Below are 18605 nucleotides of genomic sequence, written 5' to 3'. Positions count from 1 at the left end.
CAACCGCAACACACAAATGGAAAAACCAGATAAACCACTGGTTCTGGCCCAATGAGTGAAATGCATAGCCTGCAATGAATAAAATGAGACAAGCTGGTGCCTGGAGTTTTGCACTGTGTGTGTGTCTGTGTGTCTACGTGTGTGTGCATGTGTGTCTGTGTGCCTGTGCGTGTCTCTCTATGTGTGTGTCTGTGTGTCTGTGTGTGCATGCATCTGTGTACATGTGTGAGCGTGTGTATACGTGTGCGTGTGTGCATGTGTCTCTGCATCTGCATAGTGAGTCTGTGCACGTGTGTATGTGTGTGTGAACCCACTACGCATATCTAACAGTTCTTAGTAGGCACGTATTGCTGCCCTTACGTGGAGGAGATCGGGGAGGCTATCTCTGACCCTGGTTGTCTTAATGGATTTTATTTATTAAATAATTCACCAGCATCTCTTCTGGGAAAAATGTCCAATTGTAAGAAAGCCAAGAGCGACCAATGTTTATAGAAAGGAGAGTCCGTGACATAGCTTTGCTCTATATCCTTTATTAGGTAAAACTGTCACACTGCAGACTGTTCGTTTAATTTCCCTTTCTTGTGGCTCTTCTGTTTCGCCCTAAATGCCAGTGTTTGCCGGGGAGCACCGCTGGTTTCTCTCGGCGCTCCTTGCGGCATGCCTCCACCTGCTGGAAAGAATCGGGCATTTGCTCACCAGGTACTCAGGAACACCTATGTTCATAACACAGAAGAAAAGAGAAATTATAAATACACAGAACAGAGGTTTACTTATACACAGCACACGCGAATTGAATATTGTGCATCAACCCACCACAAAATTGTGCAATCAAGGTATCTAAAATATAGTTTGGAATGAAAATAACTTCATTTTAGGGAAAACAGTTTACGTTGGTGCAAGTGATCCAGCGTATTTATCAAGACACAGTCAATTAAAGGTGAAATGTAAATCGTGGCATTAGACCACTGGGTGTTAACAAACATCGCGCTCTCCCCAGCTGCAGTGGCCGTTCCCGTCCGTGCTGGGAGGGGTGCTGACGCCGGCCGCCTGTGCCCGTCTCGCCCCGAGGTGCTCCCCAGCGCCGTGCAGGTGCATGGCACACGGAAACACCACACATTCATATCATTTACCTGGCAGATCAGGAGCCATTACCGGCTGCTGTATAAATTCATATTTTGTCACTCTTTAAAAAAGTGGATTATTACTGACCCAATAGACCATAGCAGTTCCGAAGAAGCCATTACCGTGTGTTGTGTAAATCCTTCCTGGTGCGTGTTTTATTGACCCGGTGGAGCCATCAGGGCCCCTCGTGTCAATCCAGCTGCCATGCGTGTGCACCAAAAGCACATGCCCCAAACACCACGGAAACGGAGGCCGAGGCGAAACCACCGCCTTCCTGTCCACTAAGCCACGCACAAGAGTGGGTGCTTCCACCGCAGTGCCGTCCTCGCACTTCCAGGATCTCGGAAGAGGTTGGGATTTTGAAATGTGCAGAGGGCAGGAGTCATGGAGAACGCGGAAGATGGCGGAATTCGAGCTGACCAGCTTCCTGTACCTCGGGCTTCCTGGAAATCTGATGAGATTCTTATGACATTGACTACGCACTTCTTGTGTGTTTTTCCACGTCTGTCCTCTTCTTACAGTTTTGTAAACAGGCTTCGGAGTATCTGGCTGAGAGAACTCAGTTATCTGTACCTCCAGCAAAAATACAATAGGCCCAGAGGCCTCCTGCTTAGGGCGAGCCCTCCGTCCCAGTGCTGGAGAGGCCACGCGGCGGGGCCATCCTGTCCACCAGGCACAGACCAGCGGGTTTGGGATGACAACCCAGCTGTTGGCCGTTCTGCCTCCTGACGTTGCCAGAACTATGCAAACCAGGGTGCCTTCCCACGCTCAGACAGGACCTGCTCTGGAGATGGCACTATGAACAACACACAGAGGCGGCGTGGCCGGGAGGAGGCCGGCGTGGCCGGGAGGAGGCGGGCTCACCATCATCGGGCTCACGCCTTCCCCGCAGGCTGGGAGCAGGCAGGTGCAGGGTATTGAAGCTCAGGAGAAAATGTGAATGCAATGATGGCCTCCAAGCACACAGACAGCAAAACCCAGCTGATTAAAGAGACCAACAGTTCCTCAAGGGACGGAAGAAAGAGAGAGAGTGGGAGAGGGGCGATTCAGTGCCTGTATTCTTTTCCCTGTGAAAAAGTGGAGACGCACATTTTGTGTTACTTCCATCTGTAATCGTGGTAATCACTAACCTGCGAGCCTGAAGCTCGTGGGCTATGAGATGCAGAAGCTCAGACCCAGAGCAGTCAGCGAGCTGGATTGTCGCCTCTTTCCCACATCCGCTCGATGGGTACAGTGAAGAGCCACGAATTTATAACGGTCACCAGGCACTTCTCTTGGAAAAGCATCGCTTAGTTTCATCTTGCAAATACATGTGAACCGCTGCTTGGCGCCACGTGTGTGCTCCAGAGAGGAGCACGGCGCGCCGCCTTCCTAACGCCTGGAATGAAGCATGAGCGAGCTCTCCCAGGAGCCGTGCGTGACGAATCGCGAGCGAGTGGTCCTCCGCCATCCTCCGGGGAGAATTCATCGGAACTCACCCCAGGTTGCTGCCTCTCCACCCCGGAGGTCTCCAGTGGCTGCCGCGAGAACAGAGCCGTATCACCGGAGCAGCGATCCCGGCTGGCAGCCGCCACAGAGCAGCTGAATGCAGGTGACCGTGCCCCTCGTAACGGAATCCCAGCCTCCCTGGCACCCACAGGGCCCGTCCACGGCTGGAAACCCGGGTCCTCCCCGTGCTGAACCCTTGAGAGGACGCGGAGGTGGAGGAGGGACAGGACACTGGCTTGCTGCAGCTCTGACCATGAACTTGAGGACGTGAACTTGAACGTGAGGGCACACACACACACACACACACACGCACACTGTGCACGCAGAGACTTACACACCAGTGACTGCCCCTTGCCAACGGGACCCCTACACAGACTGCTCTGGAATGGAAGGCACTCTGGTTTGGGAAGTCTGCCAGGCCAGGGCAGGCTGAGGTGCCGCGGCCCGTGCGGCACCACCTCCCAGGAGACCCCAGGCCCACGGTGGTCACAGCCGCCGAGGGCTCCGCACTCGCCAGGGACATACACATCCACCGTTTACCGCCAGAAAAACAAAGATCCCACTCTGCTCCCCAAAGAAGGAGGGAACGGAAGTTCCTCCTGGAACGCGAGGAGGAGGATTCTCGTTAAGTACCCCGCCATTTCCCTGCTGTCACTCACGCTCTGGTCCAGCCCGGTACAAAGAAATCGGCACTCAGTCACCAGCAAGCATTTCCACGTGTGGCAAACGCGATCCTAGTGGCACACAAGACAGCTCGATAAAGGAGTCACAGACCCGTCAGAAATGCCGGGTCCTGGAGGCAGCTCCTCAGAACCCGTGTTTCAGGGAGTCGTGCCCGGAGCGCCCCGTGCAGCACACACCACCGCCCCGCACACTACACGTGTGTGCAGCACGACGAACCACAGGCCCAGGGCTGCTCTAATTACAGGGCGATGGCGCACGTAACAAATGCCTGGGCCCCCGGGCCCGGCACGCTGGGCTCACACCTCCCTGCATGTTACCAAGCTCACCCGTGATTTCCAAGTGTCAAGACGTCCACCCCAACATGCCTGTGATTTTCACGCCGAGCCAGAGAGCACATCTCTCGGGAGTGGGTGCCGCCACGCTGGTCAGGGTCTCCATTTTTACAGCCGCTGCATGCCAGGCACAAAGGGTGAACCTGATCGCCAGGGACAGCCTCTGGTCGGGGAGAAGCACCACAGCCGCTCTGCTGTCTCTAGACCCCTGTGCACCCTGCGAGAGCCGTGGCGCTGGGCGTCGCTCACCCACACTGCACACACCCATACTCACAGAAGTGCCCCTGTCAACCCCGACCCTGACAGCGCATCCAAGGCAGGGGGCCTCCCCTGGGGGACCCCCTTACCTGGCCGGTGAGCACACAGACAGGGCACACAGACAGAGCAAGAAGGGCCTCTAATTCTCCATACAACTTCACTCAGCTCCCGATACATTCTGCATGAACATAGAGGATTCGGTCGTGGGCATTATGCTGCAGGTTTATTTATGGCGACACGGGGATCAGTGGGGTGGGGGAAAGCTCTTACACTCGCCCCGTGCGAGGCAAAGGGATCTTGGTCCGTTCTGAGGTTGGTGGGATTTTTAGGGACATGGAGAAGCAGACGGACAAGCAGCTCAAGTGGGAATGGAGATGGGGTGGGGTCTCCTGAGAAGTTGGTGGCTCTGGGCCCCACGAGCAGGCATGGGTTGGAGGACACCTGTTCCCCACGGGCAGGTGTGGGTTGGAGGACACCTGTTCCCCATGGCAGGTGCGGGTTGGAGGGCGCCTGTTCCCCATGGCAGGCATGGGTTGGAGGGCGCCTGTTCCCCATGGCAGGCGCGGGTTGGAGGGCGCCTGTTCCCCATGGCAGGCATGGGTTGGAGGGCGCCTGTTCCCCATGGCAGGCACGGGTTGGAGGACACCTGTTCCCCATGGCAGGCACGGGTTGGAGGGTGCCTGTTCCCCATGGCAGGCACAGGTTGGAGGGCGCCTGTTCCCCATGGCAGGCATGGGTTGGAGGGCGCCTGTTCCCCATGGCAGGCATGGGTTGGAGGGCGCCTGTTCCCCATGGCAGGCATGGGTTGGAGGGCGCCTGTTCCCCACGGCAGGCACGGGTTGGAGGACGCCTGTTCCCATGGCAGGCTGGGTTGGAGGACGCCTGTTCCCCATGGCAGGCACGGGTTGGAGGATGCTGTTCCCCATGGCAGGCACTGGTTGGAGGGCGCCTGTTCCCCACGGGCAGGCATGGGTTGGAGGACGCCTGTTCCCCATGGCAGGCATGGGTTGGAGGGCGCCTGTTCCCCATGGCAGGCATGGGTTGGAGGGCGCCTGTTCCCCATGGCAGGCATGGGTTGGAGGATGCCTGTTCCCCATGGCAGGCACAGGTTGGAGGGTGCCTGTTCCCCATGGCAGGCATGGGTTGGAGGGCGCCTGTTCCCCATGGCAGGCATGGGTTGGAGGGCGCCTGTTCCCCATGGCAGGCACGGGTTGGAGGACGCCTGTTCCCATGGCAGGCACGGGTTGGAGGACACCTGTTCCCATGGCAGGCACGGGTTGGAGGGCGCCTGTTCCCATGGCAGGCACGGGTTGGAGGGCGCCTGTTCCCCATGGCAGGCACGGGTTGGAGGGCGCCTGTTCCCCATGGCAGGCACGGGTTGGAGGGCGCCTGTTCCCATGGCCGTTCTGCCGAGACAGGATTTAGAAGTGGAACAAACATGCTGTGAGGCATTGTTGCAAGCAAACATCTGCAGGACAGCAACCCCGGAGATCCAGCTCTCCCTGCTTCCCTGAGCGCCATCCAGCAACAATGTGCCTGCTTCAAACCAGAGAGGATGGAAACCATGCAGCCAGGACAGGGGAGAGGGGCTGGGCGCAGCCACGCCCCCGGCCGGCTCTGGCCGGCACCCAGCCTCCGGACCGAACGCTCCTGGACAGTCTTCTCTGCAGGGCTCCCAACAGTGTCACCCACTTTACTGCAGATCCTGACGCCGCGTCTCCTTCTCCCTGAGCAAAGGGTGCAATTTACGTCTCCGCTCCAATTTCCAGTGATCCCTCCCCCCCTAGGCTGAACCCCTAACCCATCTTAAACACGCCGCCACCGCCATCCCCCCATGAAGAGAAGGGCTCCCTGTTTCTCCAGCTGCCTCCCCCTGCCCCCAGAGTGAACTCGAAGCAGGGGCGCCCTCGTGCCGGCTGACCCGCCTGCTGTGAGCCATTGTCTATAGAGAGCAGGAGAATCCGAGAGCTTTTGTGCAGGAGGAAAGAGAAGACAGATATTGTGACGTTGGATCCTCCTTTCTTCTCCTTTTTTTCCTTTTTTTCCCTGGATCCAACAGCTGCTACCCCTTACAACTGGTGATGGATCTCGGAGGAGTGTATCTGTCTCACAATTAGTATCTGCATCACCACAGGCAGCTAATAGCCGACTTGCCATCCTACCTGGTTTAACCAGAGCAGCCCTGATGTATGGGGTCCGATGTCCCTGGCCAGGTCCTCCTTGGGGAGGGCCACGCTGTGGGGGTGCTGGCCAGGATGCTCTCCAGTGGCCGGGCTACCCGCATGTCAGGAGAGCACCCAGGGCGCGGCCCCGGCCCCCCATCCCCCGACTTCAGCACAGACCCCCTGCACTGTGAGGCCAAGATGAGTTCCAAGCTTCACATGCATCCGACCTAAGTGCCAGCAGCCTTTGGTGGGGAGGCTGTTGTCAGTGGTGCCCAATTCCATCCCATACGGGCACCAGTTTGAGTCCCAGTGGCTCCACTTCCAATCCAGCTCCCTGCTATGGCCCAGGAAAGCCGTAGAAGATGGCCCAGGTGCTTGGGTCCCTGCACCCACGTGGAAGACCCTAAGGAAACTCCTGGATTCGACCTAGCACAGCCCAGCCATTGGGGTCACTGGGGGAGTGACCCAGCTGATGGAAGATTCTCGGGTCTCCCCCTCTCTGTAGCTCTGCCTTTCAAATAAACAAACAAATCTGCAGAAGAAAAAGAAGGAGGAGGAGGAGAATAAAGCCCTGCAAAGCCCACGGGGAAAGCTGCAGCTCCCGTGGCTGCAGGAGAGGCCCGGCTGCCCTGGGCCTGCATCACAGACATGTCTACGTGGAGAGGAGCTGGGGGCGGGGACTGGAGCAGACCCCGTGCCAGCCCCGCCCTCAGCAGGCGGAGCCTCCTGATCTCCCTGTGACTCCAGTCTGGAAAGCAGAGGCCGGTGGCACCGCCACTCATTCTCCATTTCCTGCAGTACTGACAAACAAAGCAGAAAAAGAACGGAGAGAGGGAGGGAGGGGGAACCTCATCCTAACAGGATTTTCACATCCAGCGTTAATCTTTAATGCTTACCTGTGAAGAACAAGCAAGTGTGTCCCCCTGGAAGAAGGCTCGGCTCTGCCGTGTCTGCTCATGCTGGAAAATTCAGAGCCAAGCCACTAAGAGGAATGAGGGAGCTGGAGCGAGAGCCCCGGAGGGCTGGGGCCAGCTCCGATCCTGCAGCTCCCAGCAGAGCGGGCCCGTGCGTCCCGCCAGCTTCACGCCCACACGTGGCACCAGCCATGCTCAAGTGCGTGAGTGTGGCCCCAGAAGCGGTTTGGGGGCTCTGGGATTCACTGGAGCCTGGGTTCTTCCCAGGCACGCCCAGCTCCTGTGGGAAGGGCTCCCTGCAGTCTCCCACTCAACGCCTGCGTCAGCCCGAGCGACTCCACTTCTCCCCAGCCTCAGCCTCGCCGAGAGGGCCCAGCTCCCTGGGCAAGGTCGCCGTGCCAGCCTGCGCTCTGTCCTGCATTGAAGGTCGCACACACTCAGCTCCTGCTACAGGTCAACGCCGGCTGACCAGAGAGCTGTGCAAGGGCCCTGCACACGCCTTAGACCGAAGAACATTCTAGATGGAGCAGCCGCACAAGTCTGTACGAGCAAGTGTCAAAAATGTGGCACATACAATTAAAGCCACTGGGGACCGGCAGACAGGCAGTTCAACCAGGAAGAGGAAACACGTAAGAACGGGGCAGGGCCAGGGAGGCCTCAGGACCACAGGTGAGATCAGGAGCTCCAGGTGCCACACAGGCCGGCCCTGGACACTCGAGGGACTTAGTGTGCCCACCCTGGCATCCCTGGCATCACGGGAACCAACCACTGCCTCTTCTCCATGATGAAAACGCCACAGAGAACTCCAACGTAAGCAAAAAGCAGCAAGCAGCGTGAGTCTGGTTCCGCCGAGTTTACGTGTGATATAAATTCAGTGATTCGTCAGCCCCCGCGCCCCCCGCCTGCATCAACCCCACCGAGCCAGCGTGGTGGCCCAGGCACCACCGAGAAGCAAACATAACACCCAAGATCTCCCTGCTCCGTGAATCGGCGCAGAATTGGGTCTGCATCTCCAAATTCTGTATTCTTTTTACAGCATCATTCCATGTGTAAGCTGGTCTTCAGTCAACATTCTGGATGGTTTCTCTGGAGCAGTGACTTAGGCGCACCTGCTGGGAAGCAGCGGCTACCCCAGGCACCCCCCACTCTTCCTCCCTTTCACCTCTGCCCCCAGCTTGAGGTAAGTAATGCTGTTGCTGTCTTACGGATGACGGATGTGAGGTTCAGAGTTTTTGGCAAAGCACTCAGAGTTGCATAGCCAAGAAAGAGCAAGAATTCAAAAGCGAGCTTGCTTGCAATCAGAGCCCAAACTCTCTCCCCTGTCCTAAAATCACCCTTGGCCCTTCAAGATGCCCTGATGCGTCCCAGGAACTCACAGCTGCGTACCAGGTCACTCCTCACCCACGCGAGAGTACTGGGGTGCCAATCAAAGTTAAGTCACAGAGTTCACTTTTTAAGACTAACATTCAATTAGAAGTCACTGATAGTTCACTTCATCCATGCCACTGTCACCAGTGCAGATCTCGCCAAGACTGCCGCTATTCTCACCACGTCCCTGGTCACAGACTAGAGTGTCCATTGGGCTCACACGCTCATCTGAAGAGCATGGCTCCCACGTAGCAGTCAACAAGAACACAATTTTCAAATCACCTCCCAAAGCTGTAGACACCCAACCTGCGTTGTATGTACGTCCACACTTAGCAAGCTAGCAGCTATGACCTGCCCTCGGGACTGCTAACAGTGCTTTGTCACCAACAACTCCCCATTTCCAGGGGTCACCGTGTCCTGTGAGCTCACCTATGGCTTTAACTCAAACCACGCCCCACCATCACTTCCTGAAAAATCCAATCCATTCAATCGAAAGCAAGAGAAACCTGGGTCTGTGCTGTGTGTAGGTTAGCAGGTTCACGGGACGGTACCCGAGCATGTGTCTAGTGCCGTGAGCCAGGCACCGCTGCTGAAAACCCTCCCCTTGGTTAACCCTAAAGCCCAGCTCACCCGTCCCCCTAATTCTTGGCTCAGGTGTTGTGGTCTTCACCCTAGGTCCCCAGAAACCGTGATTAACCAGACCCCCATCCCAGTGCACTGACGCCGTGCGTGATCACGTCCTGCCCACTGGCTCTGACCCCACCCACGTGCTGAGACCCGAAGGTTCTCCCCTCGAGCCTCTGCACCCGCACTCCACGCCCAACCAAACCTCAGCCCTGAAGGCTGCAGCTCTCAAGTGTCTCATTGTGACCAGCACTGCCAGGCCCACACCTTCCTGGGTCCACACCTGGACCACAGCAGCAGCTGCTGCCTGCAGATCCAATCCAGTGCCACCCATGCACACTGACACTCAGACTCCATTTCAAGCTCTTATACCAGGGGCCAGCACTGTGGTATAGCGGGTAAAGTCGCCACCTGTGGTGCAGGCATCCCATATGGGCGCCAGTTCAAGTGTCAGCTGCTCCACTTCCAATCCAGCTCTCTGCTGTGGCCTGGGAAAGCAGTGGAAGACAACCCAAGTCCTTGGGACCCTGCACCCACACGTAAGACCTGGAAGAAGCTCCTGGCTCCTGGCTTCAGATTGGCGCAGCTCCAGCTGTTGCAGCCATCTGGGGAGTGAACCAGCGGATGGAAGACCTCTCTCTCTCTCTCTGCCTCTCCCTCTCTCTCTGTTCACTGGTTCACCCCTCGTTGGGGCCGAGGAAGTTTGCACGGACGATGGATGTGACTGGCGGGGATCGCCATTTACGTCATCCAGGCAGGACCACGATCCCCTGCCGAGCCTGACGAGTTCAACCCCTCGCCATCTTTGTCCTGCTACCCCGGGGAGGGGGCGGCCAGAGAGGGGGCAGAACCACAAGCTGCACACTGCCCCAGATCAACGGGTGGTCTTCAAAAAGCTTGTGGAGAACGGAATTAAGAGATGAGTTTACTTTGGTGCAAAAAATGTGAGATTCATGCTGGCGGGGGTGGGGGGCGTAAGGAGACCAGGCATCGCTGGGTGTTGCGTGTGACACCAGCAGGCCAGAGCATGGTGGGGCGGGAGTGGGGGCTCGGGAGTGACATCCCAAGGAATGGGCTGGGAGGACGCCCATGAGAAAAGCAGCCCGCATAGGGGAACTCAAGAGGTCGCGGGCGAGGCCCTGTCCTGGTGCGTCCTGTGACACTGGCATCCACACCGGCATCCCATGTAGGAGCGCCAGTTCAAGTCCCAGCTGCTCCGCTTCCAATCCAGCTCCCTGCTAACGTACCTGGGAGAGTGCTGGATGACGGCTCCAGTGCTTGTCCCCCCCCACCACCACCACCCCTGTGGGAGACCCGGATGGAGCTCCAGGCTCCCGGCTTCAGCCTGGCCCCGCCCCCACTATTGCAGTCATTGGGGAGTGAACCTGCAGATGGAAGATTCTCTCGCTCTTGCTCTCTCGCTCTGCCTTTCAAATCAATCAATCCTTTTAAAGGAGGCAGAGGGACAGCTCCTGGTGGCACTGAGGGAGCCCCGGCTGAGGACGGGCGTTTGGGCTGTGTTTGAATGGCAACAGCCGGCACGCCCTTCCCCGCCACGGTGTTGGCAGCAAACTCGCTCAGCTCCTGTGCCTGGAAACGCAAGCCGCCGGTGCATCCCTGGTGACCGCAGCCCCTGCGTGTGCTCCTCCCGGCGCCATCTGTGAATCCCCGTCACCCTGCTCACGGCTCCCCTGCCTGCACCTACAGGGTACCCGCGCATTCGTAAGTGATACTGTGATCTGCATGAGTTTAGACAAGAAAGGGGCCCCTGTGTGCGTCCTCACCTTCACTAAGAACCGAGTACTGGAGAATCGCAGGCAACCGGCTCCTTGGAGGAGCAGCCACGCGCCATCACCACACAGCGGGCAGCGAGCAGTGCTAGTGACATCTTGTGGTTGGAGCCCGTGACAGCCGCTCCTCAAACCTCCGCTGTGATCGCACAAGCTGTCCGAGAGCATCCAGCCCTGTCACTACTCATCCATCAGCCAGGAGACATCTGGGACTCTGCGAGCTGCTGCCAGGACCCACGAATGCGCCCACCCGAACCTCGCCTTCCCTGCTGGGCTTGGCCTCGCGGTCCGCAGGCCTGCCAGCTTCCCTCCCACCCAGGGCGAGTTTGCTGGGAAACTGCAGTCCTATCCTTCATTCACACACACACACAGACTCTTCTCCAGTGTAGCGGGCAACTGTGGTGAGCCCTGAACCCTGTATGCGAGCATTGCCGAGGAGGAGAGGAGAGGCGCCGTCGGTCAGCGCGCGCCCTCGTCCAGGCACAGAGAGCGGGGGCCGGGACGCAGGTGCACACTCCTGTCCCCCACTCCTGCGGCTCCCAGCCCTCGCGCTGCTTCTCACGGTGTGGAGGTCCCTGAGCAAGGACTTCCGACTCTGGACACTTCCCGCGTCCCTGGTGGTGGGGAAAACTGTAAAAGGACCAGGAGTCTTTGTGGAAAATGCAGATCATGAAGAATCTATTGGGGGATTTCAAAAATTTGCAGCAACAAAACCAAGTTTTCTCTTTAATCCCATTCTTCCATGAATCTGTGAGGGACTCCGCTATTTCATTAAAGCAGGGCACAATACGCTTCCTTATTTGTAGTTTAAATATGTATTACATTGTTTTTAATTTCTTGCATTGTATCTCTTTTAATTTTAACTTTACAAAACACAAATTGTGAGGCAGGGATACGGGGAGTTCCCACACCCGCTCATGAACCCAAAGAGATGCGGATTTGCGTGACCTCAAGGCCAGCCCCCTTTAAACCTGACCTCCTGAACACGGCATCGGGGCCCAGTTCCAGCCTCCTTGGCGCGCCCACCTGCCCAGTGCCGAGGCTCCCATTCTAGGTGTTATCACAACAGCGTAATTCACCTTGAAGACAATCTGCCAATGTGAGGACTGGGGACATCACCATCACCGATTTTTTTCCCAACAGAGAATATTGGAAAGAGAGAGAACACACTTGCGTCCCACACACCAAGAACCTCAGGGTCAGCCCTGCCACCAACTCCAGTTCTCTCTCATCAGCCTGCGGTAATCCTGCCCCTCTGGGCAGGAGCAGGTTAGCCTAGCTGTGGAAGGGCAGGAGCCGGTGCCTCTAGGGACAAGGCCTGCTGAGCTCCAAGCAGAGGGCTTCGTCCCACCCTGAGGCCCCACAGCAGTGGTTCAGGTCGTGCACTGCACAAAACAGAGTGAGAAAACAGTTACGCACTGGTCTGTGCAGACGGTGGCTCCCGGGCTGATGTCTAGCACGGTCACCAACAGCAGCTTCTGGTGTGTCTGACATTCCGTCCTTCCGCCCCACTGCCCTGGCACGAGGCACTGCATGGCCGGCCTGAGCTAAGACGCCCTGTTTCTATCCTGGGCCTTCCTGGCTGGCTATGGCGCTGGCTCCCAAATGCAGGAAAAGAAAATCCAGTAGCTGGTGCCTCAAGGAAATCCTCGGCCCTGTTCAAGCTCTGAAAGTCAAGGTCAGACTTGAGGCAGGGGTGTGTGGCGTCAGGGTCCCTCACACCAGCTGGCATGCGAGGGGCGGCGGCGCCCGTGGGCTGCGTCCCGCCCTGTGTCCCACACGCAGGGGGCATGTGACGGTGTCTCCCAGCACAGCCACTCGACGCGTCCACGTTACTGCCTGATGCTGCTCTTCAACCACACGCCCTGCTTTTAAGCAATTATGTGGACATTTTATGTCCCGTCATCCGGGCAGCTTCCAATCCACACCTACAAAGGGAATTCCCCGAGCTCCAGACGTGGCGAGGGCTCACGACCGCCCACCAGGAGGCGTGTTCACTCCACACGCAGGGGACCCAGACTGACCACAGGGCTGTTCCGTCAGGTACACGGAGGCCTGAGATTTCAGCTCATTGAGAGCATTACCAGGGACTGGCGCTGTGGCGTAGCGGGGAAAGCTACTGCCTGCAACACCGGCATCCCATGAGGGCACCGGTTCGAGTCCCTGCCGCTCCACTTCCAATCCAGCTCCCAGCTAACGGCCTGGGAAAGCAGTGGAAGATGGCCAAGTGCTTGGGCTCCTGCAACTATACATGAGACCCAGAGGAAGCTCCTGGGGCATGTGTGGAGTGAACAGCCGATGGACGACCTCCGCCCCTCTCTCTCCCTCCCTCTCTGTAAGTCTGCCTTTCAAATAAATGAGGTGATTTAAAAAAGAGTGTGACTGGACCGGCTTCTGGCTCGGACCTTGGTTGCTCTGGTTTAGCTGGGGACGCTCGTTTGTGGGTTTCATTTCTTCTGCTCGCTTGATTCGAAGATACTGGGACCGCTGCCTTGGATCAACGGACCTGGGAAAGTGCCGATGGCCGCAGCTTCCCAACCCACGCTGTAAGCGTCCTGCACGAAGCACACAGGCGACTTCTGGGTGGTCAACTGGACGTCGCTCAGAGCCCGAGCGGTGCGTTTTGTAACTAAAAGGATCCAGCAAAACGTCAGCTGAGTGAGTTTACTGAGAGACAACACAGCAAACCCTACAAAGGACGATGACGACGGCAAGTCAGCGAACACCAGCTGAATTCTCAGAGAAGATGCTGTTTCATTCTCATGCACTTAATATCTGCGTATTCCCAAGCACGGGCGTCCCTGGCCAAGGCGCTGGACCCCGCAGACCGCTGTGCTGGGAGCCGAGATGCCTACCAAAGCCGACAGCGTGCGGGCATCGCTCCTACGAAGAGTACAATCAAGAAGAGGATAAACAAGCGAGCCTTTTCACGGGGACTGACAACGCAAAGGGGGCATAACCTTGAAACACACGATGGGAAACAACACCAGCAGAGCACGGGCAACCCAGCCCCCCAGGGAATGCGAGAGCCGGGATCCCACCGCACCACGCAGCACCAAAAGACAGGAATGTGCCTCCCGGGCGAGGGAGAAGAAGGGGACAGAGACAGAGAGGAGGCAGGACAGACGAGGGAGGAGAAACCGAGCCCAGCCACGCTCCCCCTGCGTGTTTTCAATGCCGGGCTCAGAGCTGCCTTCCAGAGCCGCGAGCCGACCTCCCCGCACTGGGTTCCCTCGTCTCCGGAAGCGCAGCTAACTGGATGATCGATGGTGAAGCCACTTGGGCAGTAGCCAGCCGCTCTCTCCTTCTGTTCTGAGACCTGCATCCAAATCTGAGCCTGTGAAATGGCTTGGGTGATCTTAATTTGACAGTTGTCAACATTTCAAAATCATTGCCAAGTTCAACCAAATGGAAGTCTGATCAGGCCTGGCTGTGCGTGTGCGTGTGTGTGCGCGTGTGTGTGGTGCAGGGCAGAGAGCTGCCAATCCGAGCTGGATGATACACCTGTGTGCCCTTCATCCGTCAAATCCCATTAGCATCTCGCCACATGACGACTTCTGTGGGAGGTGACAGGGAAACAGCACTTCAACTCCAGCAAGTTTGGTCCAGGAAGGAGAAAAATGGGTCCGTGAAAATTTCCGAGTGGTGGATTAAATTAAATGTTGATAAGGAAGGAGAAAATGAATAAGAAACTAAATAAAATTATTGCACAGAACACACACTTTTACATAAACAGGAAATTGAATATAACCACAGACAAAGCAGGTCATGTATTAGTTAATCATTGCATGCATTTTTCAGCACAAGCATGTCAAGTCCGGCAGAATTTGAGGACATTTTAACCAATTCTACATTTGTAGAAAAAGTAGCCATAAAAGTAATGATAATAGTCATCAAAATAAAAAGAATTTAGGAGATTTAACACACACCAGAGGTCTCATTTGAAAATGAAACCCAGCAAATGTGGAGTCACCACAGGGAAGCTTTTGAAATAAAAATGTGACACAAGCCGGCCCTGGCCCCTTCGTTTGGTGAGCGCAGCTGTGGGCCGGGGTCTGCTCCCTTCACCCTGTAACGGCCCCCGCCCGGGATCTGAGGTCACGTCTATGCGTGCAGGATATCAGGAGCGTTTGACATCTTTGTTACCTTGCGTCTGTTTCTCACTATTGGGATGATTGTTTCCCAAAAACGTAAGCCCTACGTAAAAAATCTGGATGTGCAAGTTCAAGACCGTGTGTGATAATATGAGGTCAGAAGGCCGTATTGTTAATATCCAGCCAGCGTTTGTCAAATAAACAAATGGATGACCAGTGGGCACACACAAATCCACAAACAGTTCCACAGAGTGAGAAAAAGTTTGCAAAACCTGGGCTATGCTTTCCTGTTGATACTAAAAATACGTCACCAGCTGAACTACGCAGAGTTCCTAGGTCCCAAAGATATTGCCAGCTGATCCATAATCAGTCCTCTGGAATAAGGAAGCCGAAGTGACTGCCCAGCCTCCCGAGTCACACGCTAGCGGGCCCTGTCCTGAGGGCTCCCCAGACCGCTGTGCCGACCCACGGGCCCCTCTGTCCGGAGACGCGAGAGTTTCCCACGTGGCCACAGGAGGCTGAGTCTGGGCTGCGCGGAGGCTGTGCAGAGTGGCTTCATGTTGGCTTGCGTCTCCATCTTGGGATTCTGTGGCAAGGGCTAAATCAGATTTTGCAGTAGAGCGAGAGAGGTGGGGGCTTCCTCCCGGCCTTTCCCACATTTCAGGCTGATGAGGGGCATCCCAAGAATTGAAGTGGTGGTAGACATCCGGGTGCCCCTCACGGAGGAGTCCCAAACCTCCAGTGAGCACTCCATGGCATGGGGACCAGGGTCACTGCGTGTTAGAAGTGATAGGAGCCCGCACGACCTATTAGTAATCCTACAAATTTCCATAATAATATTATTATTGCTGTAATTATCTTTCTGTGCTGAGATAACTATAGATTTGAAGGTGGCAATAACAAATAATAGAGGAGCTGGTGTGGTGGCATAGTAGGCTAAGCCTCCGCCTATGGTGTTGGTAGCCAATATGGGTGCTGGTTCGAGTCCCGGCTGCTCCTCTTCTGATCCAGCTCTCTGCTATGGCCTGGGAAAGCAGTGGAAGATGACCCAAGTCCTTGGGTCCCTGCACCCACATGGCAGACCCAGAAGTCCCTGGCTCCTGGCTTCAGATTTGCCCAGCTCTGGATGTTACGGCCTTTTGCAGAGTGAACCAGTGGATGGAATAACTTTCTGTCTCCTGTTCTCTCTGTAATTCTACCTCTCAAATAAATAAAAATTTTTAAAAAAAGAAAGAAATCCTAGAGACATCTTGTAGTCTTCACCTGTTGCCCTGAATACAAACATCTCACAAAACTACAGTGTGGGATTGGCACCCGGGTGGCGACCGTGATGTGTCATGACGAGAATATTTCCACTCCCACAAATGTCCCTCCCCCTTTTGCAGCCACACCCATGGCCCCCGAGCCCCCACCGTGTCCTCTGTCCCCAGAAACCACTCACCTAGCTGCCGTTTCTATAATTTTGCCATTTCAAGGACATTATGTCAATGTAGTCAAACAGGAGGGACTTGGAGGAACTGGAGGTGGGTCCAGGCTGCGTTTACCGATGAACCTCGCTTCCTGCTGAGCCGCGGTCCCTGGAGGGAACACACCATCAGTGGCTGCAGCCTTCAGCCTTGACCATCTGGCCGCTCTCCGTGTCCCGTTACTATGAAGGCAGCTGCGGTAAACATCCACGTGCAGTTTTTGTGTGGAAACAGTTCCATTTCTTGCAGGGAAGCAGAATTCAGTGTGACTTGGACTGCATGGTAAACGTACGTGCAGTTTGTGACGAAACTCGGACGGTCACAGAGCGGCTGCTCTGTGGGGATGACCTCGCTTCCTCACAGCCTCACCAGGACCAGATGTTGGCACGGTCTCTCTTATTTTTGCCGCTTTGGTAAAGGCAGTGCCCTTTCGCCATGGTTTTAGTTTGTGCCTCGCTGTTGGCCAATGGTGCTAAACACCTTTCCAAGGTGCCCCTGCCCTCAGCGTGCCCTGTTGGGTGCAGTGCCTGTTCAGGATGTTTGCCCGTTTCTATCACACGTCTTCCTGTCTGCTTCCTTATGGAGTTTGCTCCAGCTCCCTGTAGCGTCCCCCTTCCCCTGCCCGTCCACTGGAATATTGTCTGTCCCGAGGGCTGCCAGTTACGCGGGAGGGGGTTTCCTCCTTCCCAGAGGCCTCTTGTCTACCAGGGGTCGCAGGGCCCAGTGATTAGTCTCTGCACCACCTCAGTGATCCACGGGGAGGAGGAGCCTTGTTACCATGGTGATGACAAATGTCCTCCCACTGGGTCCACTCTGACATCAAACCAGGCGGGCCAGGATGGGGGTCCAGTTGCCCCCGGCTGCGTCCACAAAGGGATACAGAGCGGCAGACACCTGCTTTGTCCCGGCTCTGGAGGCGGCAGGTGTGAGATCGAGGCAGCTGTGTGGTCGGGGGTGCTGGGGGCTCTCTTCCTGGCTGTGTCCTCACGTGGCCTCTCCTGTGTGCTTTCTCACTGGGTCCGGGTTCCAGGGTTCCATCCATAGGGCCTCATCTAACCTTAATCTCCCCCTCAAGGCTCCGTCCCTAAGCACAATCACACCGAGGTTAAGGATTCAACAGATGAGCTGGGGGTAGAGACACAGCTCAGTCCACGGCAGCGGTGGACATCTGTGTTCCCCACGCGTCTTCACCAACACAGCCGGGGTGAGACTCACAGCTGCCACACAGCATCTCCGACTCACGCCGGCCAGGACTCGAGCCACCTGCTTACGGACACCCTGGTTCCCCACTGGCGTGGGTGGGGTGAGGACAGGCGCACATGCTTTCTGTAGCGTTGGCTGAATAATTACTGTCTAAGAGCTCCTGTCTTCCCCACTGCCCCCATCCTTCTCTTTGATGAGAGAGAGAGAGCAAGCGAGTGAGCGAGCGAGCAGGTGTGGTTGTGGCTATTGGGTCTGAGCTCGTTGGAGTTTCCTGCTGGCTTCTCCAGCCCCAAGTCTGGAATGTGCTTGGCAGAGGGAGAGTCCAGAGACCCCAAGGCCGTGTTGTTCCTCAGGTCCCCCGGTCACTGTGGAGTCTGCCTTCTCCTGTCTGCCTTGCAGTCTCCTGCATGCTTGGCCACACTTGCTGGCAGGCACAGAGGATTGTCCCAGGAGCAGAAGCCGCCATCAGTGTTTGTGGAAAGTGTCAATCAGTTGTCAGCTTCCCAGGTGTGCTGTGGTCGCTCTCAGGACCTCCTGAGAGCAGCAATCGCTGACATACCCTTTGATACCTCGGAAAGCTCAGGAGCCGTCTGTCTGCTTCCGTTCCCACCTGAGCCGTCATCAAGCGGTCGTGGGCTTGGCCCTGTTGGGAGACTGTAGCCATGCCGAGCTGTTGTTCAGCCGTCAGTTAGGATCCAACCAGAAAACAGCGGCTGTAGAAGAGACAGACAGGCGTGCAGATGGATACAGAGATTTGCCCTGCACTTGGTGGTGCTGAGACTCGCCCAGTGGGACTGTGGGGCTGGATAACTGACTCAAGTCTGGAGGGCAGGCAGTGAGGACAGGCTGGGATGGCGATGGGAGAGCCGTGGACACAGCTGCTCACTGGAGTCTGGCGTAAGGAGGCCTGAGCCTTCCGGGACAGAGCTCTGCCAAGCAAGCCGGACCCACCAGACGCTCTCCCTTGACGGCACCTGCATCAACCCTTCAGAGCAGGCCTGGATGAGCGTCTGACTGAACAAGTGTGGGGAGGGGTGTGTGCTGGGGAGTGGCGTGGGCGCCCACTTCTGCCCTCATCCAGCCTACATCAGTCGACA

At 56.6% G+C, this 18605-nt stretch overlaps 1 protein-coding gene across 3 annotated transcripts in view; it reads right to left on the bottom strand.

The window, feature by feature from the left end:
- Nucleotides 1-515: 515 nt before the first annotated feature.
- ZNF516 (zinc finger protein 516) overlaps nucleotides 516-18605 on the bottom strand; it is a 160609-nt gene continuing 142519 nt past the window's right edge. The window contains exons 5-6 of one of the 3 annotated variants that reach the window (XM_089304972.1): nucleotides 16281-18221; nucleotides 516-670 (exon numbers count right to left, since the gene is read on the bottom strand). In XM_089304972.1, coding sequence (XP_089161098.1) covers nucleotides 18193-18221 — 29 coding nt within the window. In that variant the 3' untranslated portion in view covers nucleotides 516-670; nucleotides 16281-18192. Of the gene's footprint in view, nucleotides 714-16280; nucleotides 18222-18605 lie in introns of all 3 variants that reach the window. The other 2 variants (XM_089304971.1, XM_070049852.2) reach the window with 2 other exon arrangements.

The sequence above is a fragment of the Oryctolagus cuniculus genome, chromosome 10 (genome assembly GCF_051225735.1).
Source record: "Oryctolagus cuniculus isolate XC-2025 breed Fujian yellow rabbit chromosome 10, ASM5122573v1, whole genome shotgun sequence".
NCBI classification, from domain to species: Eukaryota; Metazoa; Chordata; class Mammalia; order Lagomorpha; family Leporidae; genus Oryctolagus; species Oryctolagus cuniculus.
This window is presented reverse-complemented; position numbering and strand designations above follow the sequence as displayed.